This window comes from Neodiprion pinetum, chromosome 4 (genome assembly GCF_021155775.2).
Source record: "Neodiprion pinetum isolate iyNeoPine1 chromosome 4, iyNeoPine1.2, whole genome shotgun sequence".
Taxonomy (NCBI): domain Eukaryota; kingdom Metazoa; phylum Arthropoda; class Insecta; order Hymenoptera; family Diprionidae; genus Neodiprion; species Neodiprion pinetum.
The window spans coordinates 2,429,562-2,448,783 of NC_060235.2; the positions used below are offsets into that span (position 1 = coordinate 2,429,562).

The following is a 19,222-nucleotide window of genomic DNA, read 5'->3' on the forward strand; positions in this document are numbered from 1 at the left end:
AAAATTGTCGATATAAGAACGATGAGTATTTAAAATGTTGTCTCTCTTTTGAACTGTATATTCTGAATAAAAAAAATATCAACGTTTAGTATATACATCTTATATATGAGTAAACATTAATAACAATATCTTATTATACGTATAACAAGACGTTTACGAATGTACAATACACAGCATAGCTGTATTAGCTAACAATAAGTTATTAAGGCACAGCACAGTGAGTGTGTGGGTGTACATTCTGGTAATTATGTTAGTTCTGGAATTGATTGAAAGGTTACACAAACCTAGAACTTCTTTTCCTTCTTCTATAGTCTAGCGTTACACGTTATATAAGTTATGGGGATGGTTACCCCTCAGTCGCAACCTGAACACTTTGATCCGAGAGTTGCAAAGACCAGGTCCCAGGTTTTTTTTTTTATATCATAATAATACATCATAGTTTGTGACTCTTTACCTCATGGTAACTATAAAATAGTAAGCAATGAATCACTAGAAAAATTGGTCGCCTAAATAACTCTACAGGAAAAATAAAATACCGATTAAATTCTCATATTGCGCGAAATTTATTCGCTCGTAAATTGCTGACTGGATTTTTTTAAGTAATCAAGATGTGTATAAATCTACTATAAAGAGTACTATTTGTTCTCAATTTGTGTTAAACTATTCAGTATCGTACCAAACTTTGGTAAAATAAGGAAAACAGTAGGTATGTTCAGTAATGATAAGTACGCGACGTGTCGGTGGATTGAAAATTGTATAGAAAATCAATAGACATTAAATGCGTGATACTATACCAGCCTTTCATAAGATAAGGCAAATGAATGTACAGAATTCAAAATATTGTTACGATGTGGCGCGTAGCAACGTGATTACAAAAAACTAAAACGGGAAGGTACAAATCAAGGATTTTCGGTGTTGTCCGTTTTAGTAGATGCAGATACGGTTGGTATCGGCTCTGTAGACCCTTGAAGTTTCTCAGCTGAAGCAGCGATCGATTTTTTCCGTCGATCCATAATCAGTTTCACGATCCAAAGAATAGTCAATGGAATTGGCGTCATTATCGCAACTGATACTGGAGCAACTGCAAAGTAAACGAAATTGTTGAAATAATTCTTCGAAATAGAGATGATAGCTTATACAAGAATAGGTATATTCTTACTGGTGGTCAAATCAGCAGCTGGTTGCGGCAACGAGAATCTGAGTAGAAATATCGAGATTCCGGTGTTTTGAACTCCGGTTTCCACGGAGATTGCCGTTACATCAGGGCCCGGTTGCCTCAGAACAAGAGCGAGCAAATACCCAAACAAATACCCCAGCCAGGGTAATCCAATACCGGCAACAATGATCTGAAAAGTAATTTGATCAGCATGTTGAGTAATTCTTGGGAAATTCTAAATCTAGGGTTAGAGTAATATGGCAATTATTTTTGACGGTGCTATTTGGAAGTAAAAATTGTGTAATTACCCTCCACGAAAACAGTTGAAAGAGATACAGATTGGTAATAATGGCGAATACGATGATAGCAATGATCAGCAGACTGCACAACGGCTTCAGTATTCTTACTAGTATCCTTGAGACCCTTGGCAGTTTTTTCTGAATCAGGAATCCGATACCCAATGGAATGACAAGACCAACTGCGAACATTGCTATCCTCGAGTACGGAACCCCGAGGTTTGCACTGTTGAAAATCGTACTCCCAAGGGTGAAGATCCACAGCGGCATCATGCCTACGAATCACACATGATTTGATTAATATTCTCCGAACGATTTTTGTAAAGATCATATCGCAGTACATACAAAAGCGAGTCGGAAAACTCACCAAACGCTGCCAATGTACTGATGGTGGTCATTGTTACAGATAAATTGAGATTGCCGCCCAAAATTACTGTCCAAATATTAGATGCACCTCCGGCAGGACTCACCCCGGCGAAAAACATCCCCAACCGCAGTTCAGGATCGTCTGGAAACAGGACTAATCCAATGCCGTAACTCAGCTGTGAATTGGTATAATACAGGTGATTATCACTGATACAGATAATGATATAGTTTACCCAAACTAACACATCGATCAGTGAATATAGTTATTTTACCAGCGGCATCCAGACAAACTGGCAAACGAACCCGATCGTCGGACCGATCGGTCGCTTCAAGGTACGTTTGCAGAGTGGCCAGTCCATGGCAGCGCCAAAGTTGATGTACATTATTGAGACCATGACGGCAACGAATACTGTGAAAAGTGTATCGATGATACGCTCTTCTCGAATAACGATCACCGACAGGGCGTCCGAGGTCTTGTTCTCCTAAAATCAATGTAAAAATTTAATTTCATGCAATTACATACTTTTCATTTAAATAATTTTCATTCCTTATTTGGTTTTCTACGTAAAGTATGATGTTTGAAGCCAGAAAATGCAATTTCTATTTTCCATATTATAGTTTTTCTAGTAATAACTGTATAAGATATGTATACATATATATATATTTATACCTGGTCGGGAGATACGATGGACAGAAGGATGTCGGCATTGCCGAGAAAGTTACCGGACACGACAAGGTTGCTACTCCAAACCAAATCGTTCACCGTGCTCGAATCCAACACCGGCAAATCATCAACGCTTGCTACGGATTCTCTCGTCGTCGAGACGACGACGGTCCCGTTTGCAACGTCGGCCTCTGTTACGTTGGCGGTGAATGCCACGGAAAGTGTCTCGTGCATGTGAACCGTCACCGTCTGCGATTCAAACGTAACGTTCCATCCCGACGCCGCAGTGATCATCAGGAAAAGTCCCAGAATCATTCGTATCTCCATGATTCTCTCTGTAGATATAATTTAGAAGTAGATACTTACGCCTAACCAGAAAATAGGTATAATCTCCAAAGACTTGGCGTTAAAAGTATAGCCGGTCGTTAATACGGAGTACATATTGGACTTTTCATATGTCCGTTAAAGCGTCCGAGTCATCGTCCGTGACTTTGAATAAATAAGAATTAAAATATAGCGGAAACATCGTTTTCTCTACACATATAGAACTCGACGTTTCTCTGTATGCCTGTCCGTACGTTCCCTTATATCATCAGAACTACTGAGACGATTTTGATTTTTTTTTCTGTAGATTTCGTTACAACAATACCAATAGTTTTGGAAATGTAACGATATTTTTAAGCCAAGTCGCAACAGGATATGCTCAAAAGTTTTCAATGTCTCGACGAACATTAAAAAATATAATATTTTTACGACAAGAAGGATTTGAAAATATCCGCGGATGAAATCCAAGGCAAAGACAACGATCGCAGTTTAGAATCTACGCAACAAGTATAAATGATTATACTTTACACAGCTTTGTAGATCATGTTGTTGTTTTGCGAAATACTTGAAGATTTTTGACGGTCAATTTATACCGTACTGCAAATAATTGTACATACGATAAAAGCCGAGACGACAAAGCCTGTATCAGTACCAACTGGTATGCATTATCAACAAGATGCATTTTACAATAACATCGTAAAAGATACTTTGAACTCTACAGCCCATGATATATAACGCGTTGCAAAATTCTCGCGTGCGTTTCCGCGCTTACGATCGGTATATAATTTGCAATAACATCTAAATCGTACGTCCTAATCGTTTCTGATAGAAACGAGGACTGCCCGACTAATTGATTTATGCTATTGTGTTTTAATACAGTTAATAAGTTGAGTGGAGTAGAAGACATTACGAGCACGAACAACGGGATCAATTCATGTGTCTCTAAACAATAAAACGTGTCCGGATACACGCGTACACGTTAATAGTTTCTATGAAACGTTGACCTGACCGATTCCAGTGAAAGTTCTACACCAAGAGCTACTCGTATATTGCTTACAGTCATTTGCAATGACAAGATAGCTGATCCGACGGTTCACAGTTATTGACGCTTCGGCAGGTCGCTGATAAATGGAAACTGAATATGTCGTAAAAAAAAATTCACATACAATAGAGATTTGCAATTATACGTACAATAGTTGACTAGCAACTATACTACTCCTCACTCAAAGATTTACTACACGTGCGCACGACTATGACGATTTTATAGTTGCTGCGTGATGATCGATATTTGAATTATTATACCTTTGTATGAATATTATTTAGCCGTTGCAAAAGACTGCGCTTCGATTGCGATCCGTAGGAGGAAAAACGCAGCTTTTGCCAGATCCCGAAAAATCGGCAAAGTTGCCGCGTATTTATCGGAGAGAAACTTTTACGTAGAACCTGCGCGAAATCGGAGCACCGCAAGACTGATTTACTCGTACCACATTTGTGATCAATCTCTGAGATGCTACGAGACGATCAGTTCCCCCACCACTACGATGACTATTCGCATTACTTGGTAGATCTACATTTTTTTTTTTTTTCTCAATTATCTTACCGATACTTTGAACATTTCGCACAGCATGATGAGCTGATTTATTATGGATTAATATGATGACACGTATAAAGAATCGTTGGACCGAAACAACGATAAACCGGTTAGACATTTAACTTCCATCAAAAATAAATATATGTTACTTATACACTGCATTTTGTAATGTTAATCAGATGGCAGAGGTTCAAGGCACGTGGGTAAATAAATTATACGATATTTATGCTTGAGGGGAATAGAATTTAAGCACATAACTGGAACTCAAAATTCCATTGGGATTATCACCTATCCGTACTTTGATCGAGCGAATAGATCTAGAATAGAAGCTGCGTTTCTGCATGTTAATTTGAATCCCCGATTAGCTTGACACTAATCTAGAATTCAAGACTGGATTATAAATCGCGTACTAGCTCTTCGAGATAGTAGTAAATAATTTTGTGATAGTCAATACGTGAGAAAGTCAACGTTTTTGATAACAAATGATAATTATATACAGACGAGAGTAACTGATGACATTGAACTGTCTAATTGCCATCTTATCTTGTGGATCGATGTTTCATCGCTATCGACATCTCATATCGTCCGTGTAACACTAACACAAATATTGTTATATCTTCAAAATGTGTCGTTGTAATGGCATATAGCCTGAAACATATAGCCAGACACTGTAGCTATTCACAGAAAAAAAAAGAATCAAAATTGGTTCGGTAGTTTTGGAGTTATAAGCGAACAGATTGACGTCGAGCGTGATTCGATACCGTATTTACTATTCAAAAATAAAATCGCTTCGAATATTTTTTTCTTGTATTCAATACAGAAATAATTGACAGGTATTTTATTTTATTTCAACATGATATGCAAAAATTTTGAATCCATAAATATTCGAAGTTTCAGCGTTGAAAAAATCTAACTTTTATCGAATGCTTCTAGTTTCGAAAAATTTCATCGAAAAAAACTATTATAAATATTTTCAGCGAAAGTCTATAAAGGCTCAAACTTTGTACGTAGCAATAAATGTAGAAAATTAATTTGTTTATTTATAAAATAAACTTTCAATTTTTTCCAACCAACAGTACTTACTAAATTGGTGCTATGTAATTAAAAAATTTCAAATATACATTACAATTCAACAAATAAACCCAATTATACTACCAACCGCAATCTTTCATTCATCGTTCAAATTTTCTACCTGAGCAACTTTAAATTTCGTTTCAAAGAGCGTCTAGATTTAGTTTTTGAACACAAAAAGTTAAGTCCTGACTCTCAATTCGCAGTTTTGCTGAAATTTTTGGATGCCGGGTATGGTTTCACAAGTTTTGAATTGTTCTTTTAAAAATTCGGATGCTGTTTCGTAATGTTGTTCACTTTTAAAATTCACAGAAATCTTAGCAAAACATTGGTTGGTTTCAACTTTTCGCAAATTTAATTCGATCCATGACGCAAATTTGGACTAAAACAAACATATTAATCATTGAAAAAACGATTTTAAAAAGGCCTATTTGTTATAAATACTATTTGTTCGAAACAATGGCAAACGTATAGTACAAATTTGATAAAAATTTAATAAACAAAGTAATTTATTCATTTATTACCACATGCAAAGTTGGACAGATTATGGACTTCTCCTGAAAGTATCGGTTTTTTTGTTTTTTTTATAAAACTCTTTACAAATTATAGAAGCATTCGGATAAAAGTTTGATTTTACCGACTTTGTAGGATTAAAAATTCATAAATCCTAAATTGTGCTTATCATGTTGAAATAAAAAAATACATGTCAATTATTTCCGTATTGAGTACAAGAAGGAGAAAAAAAAACATTCAAGGCGATTTTATTTTACAATTGTAATTACGATTTATTCCTGACTATACAGCTCATCACGTGTTCGGTTTCTGTTATATGAAGCACACGTGTCCTCTGATTTGAAAAAAAAACCAACTAATCATTGATTATACAACGTGAAAATAAAAGAATAAAATATTCTAGGTATAACATTGAATCAACTTCAATCCGTGTTTCGTCATTCTTAAAAATTACAGTACGTAACAGGGTTTCCATAAAACTTTTTTTCACCGGGATCGTGTTGATCGGCTAATACATTCAAATAAATCGTCTTATTGCGGTTGATTACAACGGATCAAACGTCGGTCACACCCTCGTAAAAAAATACGATTAACTTCCCCCGATTCGACGCAAGTTGATAAACATTACCGTGTGATAACGGAGTTGCAAATGTCCGTGAAATTTCACTTTACAGGGCTCCCCGAAAGACGCGTCAACTTCTCACGACCAACTGAGATCACGGCCAAGCGTAAACTGGTTACGTCACAAACCCGCCTCGAGCATGGGACCAAGTTATAGTCGTGCACTATGCGTAAATTAGAATGTGATCCTTGGGTGTGCGGCGAGTCTTTGTATTATCGGAATCGTTCGAGGAGACATGATCGTCGAGTCGCGGTGATTTGGGCGCGGTTAATTCAAAAGCGCTCGATGATTAGTAAAATTCTTTTTATTTTTGCTTTTCAAATTGTCGCATAATTTAAAAATTTTTTTATACATATATGTATAGCCTCGGGGTTGAAGTTCCGAATTTGAAAAGTTCTGAAAATGGATATTTATGGATGACTCGGGGGGGGAGTTGGATCGATCGGGCAAAGAATAATATTAGTTTTTGCGGATAAATTGTCGCACGATGGTTTTGATAACTTGCACAAATCTGCGTCACGCGTGAAAAACGTATAGTAAGGATTTCTGCATAGGTAAGTAGTGTTATGCAGATACTGTGCTTTTATACCCATAAAAATAGTGAAAATATTTGTACGTTAAACCAACCATAGGTTTTATTTAAGGCACGCAAATATATACATTATACTCGACAAGATAATCTCACTATTTTTCACGTTTTATACATAATAAGGTATAACAAGTCACAAGGCTAATGATAGCAGTAGTCAACGGCGATACATGGTAGGAAAACTATATTTTGATTGTTGAGATGAATTAACACATGCACTATCAACTAATATATTTGTGAATATTAAGTCGGATCGTCATAGTTTTAAGGCCTGTACGAAAATTAAGTATAAGCTGCAACTGTCCAACTGTGCCAAGAGAATAATAAACAAAAATAAAACATTTAAACGATGTACCCTGCTCGTCAAAGTAGTTGTGATACGACGCAGTTATTATTTCGACGAATAGTTGTATACTTCGCACTCGCAATGTAGTATTTCAGCAGCTGATTATTAAGAAAAAATAGTTACAAAGATCAATTCGGCTGATAGAATTGACTCTATGTGGCTGGAAAAATCGGCCCAAATCAATAAGCACAAATTAATAAATCTTATTTAACATTTAAAATCGAAAAGACGCGATGATGATTTTTTTTTTTCAATTACTGCAAAGACATAACAAATATCGGTATTGCTTCTGTGAAAAAAATACCATTAGTCTTTTTCGAAAACGAATAAACCGTACAACGTAGAATGTCGATAATTATTTGATTCGATCTCGGTGTACTTTTAGGAAATAAAAAAAATCAGTACAACGTCTTACACACCGATACTTGTGAATACTGCTGGTAAGATTGAGCTTGTTGTTTACAGCTTTCATAATTTATACCCTCAAATGCGGATGTTACAAGTGTTATTACTATGCGTTTCATGATTTTTTTCATTACAGTTTATCTGTAACAAGATAAATGCACGAGTAATCGGTATTTACTCAACTAAAAACTCAATTATAAACTCAGCTAACAGGTAAGCAGTCGCAGTTGCAATATTACGTATACATTGTAAATAGTTTTTAAATTGCTTATAGTGTAACAATAAAGCGTAATAAGTAGAATAAAAATACCTATGAGATAAGAAAAATAACCAATAAATATTGCTGCTGCTACTGCTGGTGAAATCAATCGCGCATTATTAATGATCGATTAATGTTTTGGAATGAGTTTTAACCAACGATATTTTTCGAGAAAAATAAAGTGATAATTATGCATAGTATTAAGTTACGTATCTATAGACTGGTTGTATTGCTTATAATATTTTTAACAATATAATATATGCAATATATATGTATGTACATAAGACTCTCAAGTTGAAAGTACAGGTAACTCAAAAGATTACTTATATCTTACAGGAAATGTTTTTTTAACCCCTGAAAGAAAAAAACAAAAGAAAAAATATCCACTTTGACGTAATATATATGTATCTACCTAGTCGTTATTAAAATAATATACCTAATATCATTTATAAGATACAGTTTAAAGAGCTGTCTTGATTTTAATACTATAAAGTCAATATTAAAATAGAATCCTACGATAAAAATTCCAAGGCGCAATTAATAATATAAAACTCAATAAGTACAAACGTCCCAATTGAAACCTAGATACCTAATATCTGCTCATTTTTTAATACGAGGCAGTAATTGTACAAATATGGGATCCTAAAATACTGATAGTCAAACAACAGTTTCCGGGTCATTTAAATCTTCTGCATTTTGACGCGACAAAGATTTCCTTGCAGAAGTTTCTCTAACAACAAGAGCGATGCAGTCAGAATAATCAACGGCGGTAGAACGCTCGCCTCCGTGTGGTAAACTTTTATTAGAGGAAGGTGAAGCCTCGCTGCTTTCTCCAGGACTGAAATCATGTTTTGTACCTTCGGAGCATGAATGAGTAGGCGTCGATAACTCCGAGACTAAGGGAGTGGATTCGTCGTCGCAATCCAATTCTACCTCAGTGGGAGACGAAGGCACGATTCCGATCAGTTTGTCTTTGTGCTTCGCCAGCTTTTCCAGGCTTGTCGCTGGTACTGGAATAGAAATGGTTGTAGCGGTGGTAGATTCGTCTACCGGTTTAGAATCAGATTTATGCGTCTTGAAAGAGACGGAGAATATCGGCTTTAGTGGGATGATGCTCTTGGCCGAACTCTCGTCGGCGGATTTTGACCGGAACGTTAAATGAGGAGATTCAGGTGGCGATATGAGGAGAGACGTTGGCCGCGAACGTGTATTGTTCATCTTGTAATTGCAATTCAGGTGGCTCTGCGAACAGACAGACCTTACGCTTCGCTGAGAGGCGATACTTCGTTGCGAGTTGGAACGATGGAGATGCGAAGTGGAGTCTTGGGAGCTTTCATCCGATGTATCGGGGTCTCCAAATACTGGTTGCCAGTGGAGGAGCGGGGAGGCTTGCAGCAGGACATACTCGGTATCAGGCGCTGAGCTGCTGAGGGAACCTCGACGTCCACCTAAAACATTTCTTGCCAGCTACACGAAGATCCTTGATATTCATTTGCCGCTATTACAGCTTACAGCTAATTATAAGTAAAATCAAAATCTAATTTCAATCTAATTGTGAGATTAATAAATCTAAAATCTTTAGTAATTTTCTAAACTCTGGTACATTGTATCCATGTTTCAAGAAATAAAGATTACCTGCTCGCATTACAGAGCACATGTGAAAGAAATTCACGTTTACAGTAAACATGGTTATTTCCCAATATTAGAAACAAGTTCAGTTATCGATATACAATTACACTATGAAAAGTTATTGGCCTTTAAGCTATACTAAGTATTAGAACAACATGCATTTGCCAAGTACACGCGCTTTAAAGCAAAGTACAAATATATCTCCGGAAAACTTTGAGACTTGGCCACTTGAACAAACTCTAGTTGGTGCGACATATACTTAGACTGTTCGTGGTCAGACTCCGAGCTTCCTCGCAGTAGGTGTTAGGATATGCAGATTGATACAAAGATCGTACATACTTGAGAAAATGAAGTTAATACATTATTTAGTTAACACAAAATAAAATGAATCCATCTCTACACCCAGATGTCCCTGATACACGGTTTATAGCATAGAAGAAGAGAAAAATCGAACATTCAAAGACTAATGTGCGGTACATTAATAGGTAAAACTAACTCCGGAAAATCTTTCACCGTCGAGATAATATAAACTTCTTTTCACCCGCATTTTTTTCTTCTTCTTCCATACAGAGGATTATTGTGAAAGGATGGGAAGCCATGCATAATTAAAAAAAAAAAAAAAACGCAATTGAAATATACGACTAAATAAATCCATGCATCACTCAGTTTTAAGTTTATTTTATTGCAATTTGCACATATTAATTACTTATTCATGAACAATTTGTATCAATTGTATATAATAATAATTTTCATGCAACGCGTAGGTAAAAATATATAGCGTTGACCTTTATTAATTTTATTCCATACTGCATCACGTTCGAGTCACAATCGAATTATTGTTAAGCTATGTACGAGCATAATGTATATTTACTCATACAGACAAGCCAATAACTTTTGATTTTTCCCCTCTTTTTTTTTTCTCAATTGTAATCGCGTACTTTAGAAGTAGCAGTGTAGCTCTCTGTAGCATAGATACCCAAAGAGATGGTAGAAACCTATCAATAATTGTTTATCGCTATCTTCGAGCAACTGCAATCTCATATTACACACGTATTTCAGTCTTACATTAACACTGTTGCTTAAACCGAATTAATCTGAAATTAGCGTAATCAATAACGCGTTAAACGCGCCCAAGCATTATATACAGTATGGATACATGAAACAAGATCTGTCCAGGTCCTCATCGATACCATAGTTAACTTTACACGTTTTAGATTTGGTGGGGTTTTCTTTTTTTTTTTTCTATTAAATCTAAATAATCCCAATACAAACTTACTTCCTACCTTCCATTTCAATCGAATAATTCGATGCAGTGGACTCTCGATAACTCCCAATCGTCAGACTAATGGGAAAATACTTGAAAATTACATGCTGTCATCAGAGAAACGAACAGGAGAGAAAAGCCAAGCCTGCATGCTCATTGGACATTGGAAAGTGTTACTGATGAGATATTCATAAATTCTTGTCAAGAATATAGTAGGAGTGAAATTATCGAAAGTCTACTGTAATAGAAAATCTCTTGTATTAACAAATATTGCTAGTAATACTGTCTAATCTGATGAAGCTAATAATTAATTAATGTAATATGAACCGATATGAATAGATCACAAATATTGTTTTTTTTTTTAATTTTTTTTTTCTACTATTTAAATATATGTATTTGGTTAATAACGCTCCGGTGAAGAACCGACCAAGTTGGTAAACTTATATCTATATGATATTCATGATAATTGTGTTCGTTTTGACTATACAGTCGCTGATTAAACTGAGCTGGATTATTTTAATCTATTTCTAAAACGAAAAGAATAAGAACGTGATCGTGATCGTTTCGATAATTGAGCAGACAGTTAAAATGATACGTTATATGTATCATATTCACATAAAAGAAACCAAGTTTCGCCTTTAAACTACAGTTGGGACTCTGCCTAAGGTAAGTGAGAACAATAAGCTGAAATTTTCTAATTCACCATTCAAAGAAATACAGAGAAATCTTTTCATTAGTCCCGTCTGATTACACAATATTACAAAAGTAATACAATAAATTGTGATATTTACCTAACGTGATAATTACAACCAGAGGTTTTTATTTATTATCACACTAGACTCGGCACTTAACAAAGTACCAGATAGCCGGAATGACGTTAATTAACATTCGTCGTGGCTCGCAGCCATTGTAAGGTTCTCCGAAACTAGATTTTATCTACAAGCCTAAACTAATTGTTCAAATGCAGTATTATATGTACATAGTATATCTATGAACAGAGTAATCTAATGAAATATCCAAGTACCGTAAACAAAAAATATTTTGGAAAATATTTCAACAAGCCCATTTTCATGCTCTTGATTGAAGTGAGGATAGATTGAGAAGCATATAGGAGTAATGGTTGCAATTCCACAGAATATCTTTGTATTTACAACCGTTACCATCTATACATAGATGTAATAATATAAAACTTTGGACTTGTTCCTTATTCTACAACATTCAGACTTATACTTTCATGTGAACTGTAAGTATTCCGCATTTCATTTTATAGCATCACAGATATGATTCGTATCTTTCATTAAAAAATTACCGAAATTTTTTATTTATCTACTTACGTACAAATTATTTGCAATACGTTTACCCGCGATGAGAAATACACGCTCTTTGCACGATATCTATGCCACAAAAATACACTTCCTACAGTGTATTATATATCAAAATTGATAATAATTTCAAGAATGGATAGCGTGTTCTCAGCCATTTTTGACTAGATTATAGTACTGAACTGTAGTCGATATCTAATTCAGAGTTGACGTCATCATTCGACGGTTCCTGAACAATGACCAAAGGCAGATTAAGTGCAAGAGAAGAGGAGGGAGGCTCACCTGGAAGTGAGTCGGTTGGAGCTGTTGCTGGCGAAGGTACATCTAGCACATCTTCGCACGCCTCCTCATTCAACGTCTGCAGGGCTCCGCAGATCATTTGTTCCTCAAGGGTTACCTGACACACAACACGCGCACACGTAACGCACATGCTTTACAATATAACGAACTCATTGCGAGTGAATATGCAAGCCGCGGTGTATAATTCATTATTTGCTTTTCTTCTCGGATTTATTAAAACATCTGTAAAACTTTATAAATTTCAAAAATAAAATTTTCATCAACTGTACATTTAACTTTCATAAGAAAGCAACACCTTACCTGATACTAAATCCAATGTGAAAGCGTGTCAATATTTTCTATACATTAGTCCACAGTAATTTAAATTTGGCAACATGCTTTATTCGCAGTCAATTCTCACCTGTTTTTCCATTACAGATTGCTTGCTCGGATCTCGTCTAGAAGAGCCATCGGTTCGTGATGTAGACTTATCTTTTTCCACAACAACAGGTCGCGATGAAACATTTTGCGGCGTTGGTTCTATTACATAAATGTGTTCTCAGTTGAAAAAAAATTATCTTTACTGAATGATAATGGGAATTGAAACCGCTATTCGAATTGCCTGCAAAGTGTAATAGATAAAAAAAAAAAAAACCTGTTATTAAGTTCGTTCGTTGTATTAACCTTTGCGTGTGATTTGCTCTGACCCTACGGTAAATCGAACGCTGCGAGGACCTTCTTCATGAGTTGTAAAAGATGAAAGTTCCGCTTCCCTAAGAGACGCAATAACGATACGGAAAAGTTCCCAATCTCCGAATCCCATTTTAAGTACCTAAAATTACCGAAAACAGTATTAAATTGAAATATTTTCGATTAGAAGAGAAGCACAAGACGGTTCGAATTCAGTTGAGTAATCTTACTTTTTTCAGCTCTTGTAGATCACAGTGAAGTAGTACTCGGCCACTTATATTATTTTCCCTGATGACATTTTTGTAACGGGCTGCTTGGGCTGGACTTAGTTCTTCTACTTTGCCAAGGAGATCGCAAACTCCATTAACCGAGAGATTCGATAATTTCATTTCCAAAATGTCTGGCTGTGAGAGTAACATATATTACAAGACTACTATAATCTCCCTATTTCAAGACGACCTCCTGCAGTTTATGAAAGATTTTTCAATAATTTACGCACCGGAAGACTAGTGATTGCAGATATTGGCCTAGGCGCCGGTTCCATAGGTGGCAAATGTACCCATGGTGGAGGCTGCCAATCCATTGCCGATTGTGCAACCCAGCCTGGCTGTAACGGACGTTGTTCATTGTTTCCTCTGGATGATCTGTGTTGGCGATTAGTTAACACGCTTTTACTGGGTGGCCAGTGTTCCTGATGATTGACGTGATTGTTCCATGGCGCGGCTGGTTTGTACATACCAGAAGTCATACTCTCCTCGTCGATTACCTGCTGCTCTTCTTTAATCTTTTTCTTTATATATGGATCGAGATTTATCGTAAACGGAAGGAATATTTTCATATCTGATATCAAAAGACTAGATCGATGAAAAGTAAGAAATACATCGAGTTTTCGCTCGTCTCTATCCATCTCCAATAGGGGTTGAACGTCTTTTAGTACCGGTATCTGAGGTCGCACTCTACAAAAAGTATCGATATAATGAAATTTGAATAATATACGCAAATCAGGGTGGTCATGGGTAAAATTTTTAACTGCCCGAAATCACAACGTTTTTTAGAAACCCAGCTTTTATGACCACTCCGTAAATAAATAAAATAGAGGAATCGTTGGAACAATTGACTTACTTATCGTACAGAGCTTTGAGGGATGTGGAATCGTCAAGCGTTTCTTCATAGAGATCATAATGTAGGATCATCCAAGAAGTTCTAAAAGGCCACTGTTCTGTGATGTTGATCCAACTGGCCAGATGATACCAATTAAAATCTATTTGGAATGCTTTCAGCAGTCTTCCTGCAATAATAAAGTAGTGCTCGTACCCTCAAATCTCTGACCAATCGCTGAACATTTACGAATCATGATAAATGCTAGAGCTCCTACCTGTAACGTATACTACGTTCATAAGTCGTCTCATACTACGAGGATTTACATCGCTAAAGTAATCATCGGTGAGCAACATTTTATTCAAATCATGAGCGCCGCCCAGTCTATTCAAGTTGCTGCCAATACTGCTAGCTACAGATTCGCTCAGCCTGAGTTTCCTGCTGTTCTTTCTGCTCGGAGGTTTCAATTTTTCTGTGCTATTCATAACGCCCGATTCGGTGCTGAGTCTCCTGTTTGAGACCGAGTGATGAATGGCGCTTGTTGTTGCATAGTTAATACTGTCCTCTGCTTCTGTCCAAGCACTCTTTTTGTGATACTGGGCCGTCTGTTGGGCCACTTTCAGCTTTCGTAAGCCACTATTTTGAAGGTAAAACGGTAGGTGAACCATGTTGCGAAGGTAGTCGTGACCGCCAATATTGGATTCTGTAAATAGTCTCCTGCTATTCACTTCCACCGCCTATGGAAAAATTTAGTTAACGCAGACTGCAGTTAGTGATCGAAAAATGAGATTATCTTGCCAAAAGTTGACCGTAAGTTCATCCATACAGAGCAGGGATATGCGTGCATATTACACAGAGTTACAGTATCAAACGACAAATGGGAGATCCCACGCCGGAATACCACTAGATCCGCTCAACCATTGGGGAATTTTTTTTTTGGCAAAAACAGAAATTTCAACTAAAAATTATGGGCTGGTATTTGTCTCGTGGTGTTCAGGTGCGCTACGTTCCCTGCGTTACGATGAAGAGGTACAGTGTAATCACAACGCCGATGTAAATGATAATGAAAACAATGTCAAGAGGTACATTAAACATATGTAAACACCACATCGATACACAAGACTTTTAAATACGACATAACTAACTAACCTTGTCACGAGCCACCTGGCCCATGCAAAACAGACAATTATCAATTAGTGAGCATCAATAATTATCTTATTTGATATAACTCGACTAAAATCTTATGTACTTTGAGGGGATACCACTATTTTTTTTTTTTTTTTTTCATTCTTGTAACAGGCTTGCATTACGTACGAATAAAGCAAAGATTCAATAGGATATGGGAACAGGCTGACTTTGCTCAAGATGCACGTTTTCATTAAGAGAAAGTAATCACCAACACAGAGAAACTGATTGTTCGATAATTTCATGACAGTGCAAAATAATTTTCCGATTATTAATCGACTTGAAGTGATCGATCGAATTCAAATATTGTGACTTCAGTGAAGAAAATCCTGTTACCTTGGCAATGACGTGAGGATCAATGGCTAAGATGACGATAAACGGGCAGTGATTGTCGCTGAATAACGCTTGAATAGCATCGAGGACTAGGAGTACTTTGTCTTGTTCGCAACTGTCCAACCCATCGACAACAACCACTAGCCGACTCTGTTGTGAAGTAAATCTATCCAAACATTTCACCTGTGATAAATATCATTATGCTGTAATTATACCGTCTTCACGTTGCATTTTGAATTAACAATATCAGCAGATTAATGGCGACTAACCATTTCAGTCATTAAATTGACCTCCGACCGTAAAGTCTGTATAAATCCTTCGCTTTTCAACGTTTCCAGCTTTGAAATACTCCGTTGTAAATGCCTTCTTTGAGAAAATACCAAGGCGTGCAGCATCCTGCTCCATGTATACAAGTTGGCTATAATGCCAACGGAAAGCAGCAGCCCAACTGTTAACAGAATCGCATGAGCGGTTACTTGTTCGATAACACGGCTGAAACAGTAAGAACAATATGGCTAAATTGATTGATTGAATCGAACGAAAATCAAATGTTTATTCTATGAATAACGAATACCAACTCAGAATTCTTGAACTCGATAAGGTAGACGGTAAGTATCGAGACTCCGACCAGAAGCGAGCCGAAGCAAATTTCGAATATCACAATATAGGGCAAGCAACAAACGTGTCTCCATTTCCAGGACGATGTCGATTTTGCCATTTTTGGTCTGAATGCTCTATAAAGTCTGGTAACTAGCGACCCGTAATCATTTTCGATCGAGTCATACAAGGATCCGACCATTTGTACAACCGCATTTTCACCCGCCGAAGTTGTGCCAACGCGAGTTTGATCGGTGAAGTAAAATTTGGTAGGCTGAGCACTGGGAGAATCGCCAACTTGAGCACCGGGTGGATGGCAAAACATAACTTGAAGCAGTAGCTTCAAGTTGTTCAATTTTCTGGTGAGAGCTACGTTGAAATTGTACGGCCAGTACCAGTCGTATCTGTTTTTTTTTTTTTTTCGAAAACAAAAAATTCCTATTGTTAACTTAGGTCCAGAATATTTACAATTCAAATATACGCAAACATTTTCTAACGATTTGTGAAAAATTAACCTACCTTTGATTGGCGTACCAAACAAGAAGCAGGAACACGTAGAGTACAACGATAAAAGTAACGCCAATGGCAAGTCCAATGATCCAGGATTGAAGGGAAAGGCCCAGTATCACTCCGATTAGTAAAGATATGTGAACAACGACAAGGAACAGTAATGACGAAAACTGGAATACTGGATCCATCCATTGTCGTGCAAAATTTTTCATCTCCTCTGTAAAGGCAGTTAATTATTATAATATCTCCGGATATTCTAAAGCGACGGGTTTCGAATTTTGCCAAGTACTGGACGATAACAAACCTCTAAGCTTGTTGAGTAAAAATGATTTCCCAGAGCCCCATTTTGCATAGAGACCGACAGTAATCGGTGTGGAGAGTGAAGGTTCACTGAGAATGTCGGCTAACGCGCTACTGTACAGATCATATCCAAGCATATTTTCATTGTCCTCATTAGTGTTCAATCGTCCTATTAAAAAGAATCGATGGTTTATAGCACATACAAGCACATTTACGGTGGCATTAAAGTGTCATCACAACGATTGATATACGAACTAGCACCAAATATTTGTCCCAGTATCGTCTTCGGATGATTGATATCTATATTGTAGGGTGTCTCTCCCTGTCGATTTGGCCGGTAGAGTAGCTGGCTATTCTTAGGATTCCGTAATAATATTTCAACGATAGCTTTCGACCTGGCCCGCATGGCGATGTGAAGCACGGTATCACCCTTTTTGTCGGCCGCCGAAACCTTTGCTTTCTTGTCGAGTAGAAGTTGAACAATTTCGGCGTTACGCGACCTCACAGCACGAAGTAGCGGAGTGTCGCCATCCTTCGTTGGAATCTCCAGATCAGGATTGGCTGTCAACAACAACTTGACCATCGCAACATTTCCCTTTTCAACAGCGATGTAAATCGCCGTTTTTTTATCCTGGTTTAAAAGAAGCATTTAAACAAATATTACACCAACCCCGAAGAATCTCCTCCTCTCACTCGAAATACAAAAACTCCTCGTGATATGGATTTTTGATGTACACACAACGACTGTTTACCTTTCCAGCTATATCAACGTCGGCGTATTTCTTTATAAGAGTTTCAACCACACCCCTGTGACCTCCCTTAACAGCGTGAATTAAATTGGTGTCACCGGCTCTGTCTTGTATGTTGATATACGCCCCGGCGATTACAAGAGCATTGGCTATTTCATGATGTCCCTCTCTGCATGCAATAGCCAGAGCTGTGCACCCGTCTTTGTCCAACGCGTTGACGTTCGGTTTATACTCCAAAAGTAGCATGACAACGTCGACGTGATTTCCCAAAGTAGCGACTAGCAAAGCTGTCCACGAATACTAGAACACGATCGATTCACCCTTAGCAATACGCATCGCACGATATACTAGATTTTTACATCGATACAACATTCGATTTCTACGGCTCACCATGCCAGCAGTGTCAACGTTTGCTCCGGCCTTCAATAACGCGTCAACAATCTCTATGTTCCCCTTACGACATGACCAAACCAAGGCCGATGTCCCATACTGAAAATCCGCATTCGAGAAACAATAATTTGTAATTGACATTGTATTTTTGTTTTAACGTGGTGTCCAGTATTAAATCCGTAACAAATTCAAAGATATTTCCAGGTTATTTAAGGACATTCGGTAAAAATAAAAATACACGAAAGTAGAGGGAATCCACTTTTTGAAAACAGTTACTCGGTGAACATAAATTAATACATCATTCGCATACATCAAACCTTAAAAATAAAATATTTCCAGGACTTTTTAAGAACAAGCAAAATTCAAAGATATTTCCAGGACCACTGGACACCATGTTGAACTACACAGTACAGATTGTTCCGACTGTAAACGTACCTTGTCACCGACGTTGACTTTAGCACCATGGGCTATCAAGTCTTTGAGAATATCTGCGTATCCTCGACCCGCAGCCCACAACAAAGAGGATATGTGATAATTGCCGTGAGCATTGACGTCTGCTCCTCGAGATAACAGCAGTGATACCGTTTCGGATCTGCCTTTGTACGTAGCCCACATGAGTGCTGACCATCCTCCCTGTACCCAGTGAATAAGAATTAGCAACAGAGTCAGACAAT

At 37.2% G+C, this 19,222-nt stretch overlaps 1 protein-coding gene across 13 annotated transcripts in view; it reads right to left on the reverse strand.

Moving 5' to 3' along the window:
• Window positions 1-317: 317 nt before the first annotated feature.
• Arms (Ankyrin repeat-rich membrane spanning) overlaps window positions 318-19,222 on the reverse strand; it is a 44,374-nt gene continuing 25,469 nt past the window's right edge. For 8 of the 13 annotated variants that reach the window (XM_069135818.1, XM_069135817.1, XM_069135819.1 and 5 more), the window contains 22 exons: window positions 18,984-19,181; window positions 18,549-18,647; window positions 18,162-18,458; window positions 17,665-18,040; window positions 17,414-17,578; window positions 17,119-17,326; window positions 16,581-17,003; window positions 16,272-16,494; window positions 16,006-16,185; window positions 14,762-15,221; window positions 14,509-14,674; window positions 13,886-14,342; window positions 13,617-13,790; window positions 13,381-13,528; window positions 13,118-13,236; window positions 12,700-12,814; window positions 2,489-2,817; window positions 2,091-2,300; window positions 1,820-1,994; window positions 1,465-1,727; window positions 1,160-1,346; window positions 318-1,081 (listed from right to left, as the gene is read on the reverse strand). In XM_069135818.1, the coding sequence (XP_068991919.1) occupies window positions 900-1,081; window positions 1,160-1,346; window positions 1,465-1,727; window positions 1,820-1,994; window positions 2,091-2,300; window positions 2,489-2,817; window positions 12,700-12,814; window positions 13,118-13,236; window positions 13,381-13,528; window positions 13,617-13,790; window positions 13,886-14,342; window positions 14,509-14,674; window positions 14,762-15,221; window positions 16,006-16,185; window positions 16,272-16,494; window positions 16,581-17,003; window positions 17,119-17,326; window positions 17,414-17,578; window positions 17,665-18,040; window positions 18,162-18,458; window positions 18,549-18,647; window positions 18,984-19,181 (5,154 nt within the window). In that variant the 3' untranslated portion in view covers window positions 318-899. Of the gene's footprint in view, window positions 1,082-1,159; window positions 1,347-1,464; window positions 1,728-1,819; window positions 1,995-2,051; window positions 2,301-2,488; window positions 2,818-7,361; window positions 9,651-12,699; window positions 12,815-13,117; window positions 13,237-13,380; window positions 13,529-13,616; window positions 13,791-13,885; window positions 14,343-14,508; window positions 14,675-14,761; window positions 15,222-16,005; window positions 16,186-16,271; window positions 16,495-16,580; window positions 17,004-17,118; window positions 17,327-17,413; window positions 17,579-17,664; window positions 18,041-18,161; window positions 18,459-18,548; window positions 18,648-18,983; window positions 19,182-19,222 lie in introns of those variants that run through there. The other 5 variants (XM_069135815.1, XR_011177054.1, XM_069135820.1 and 2 more) reach the window with 5 other exon arrangements.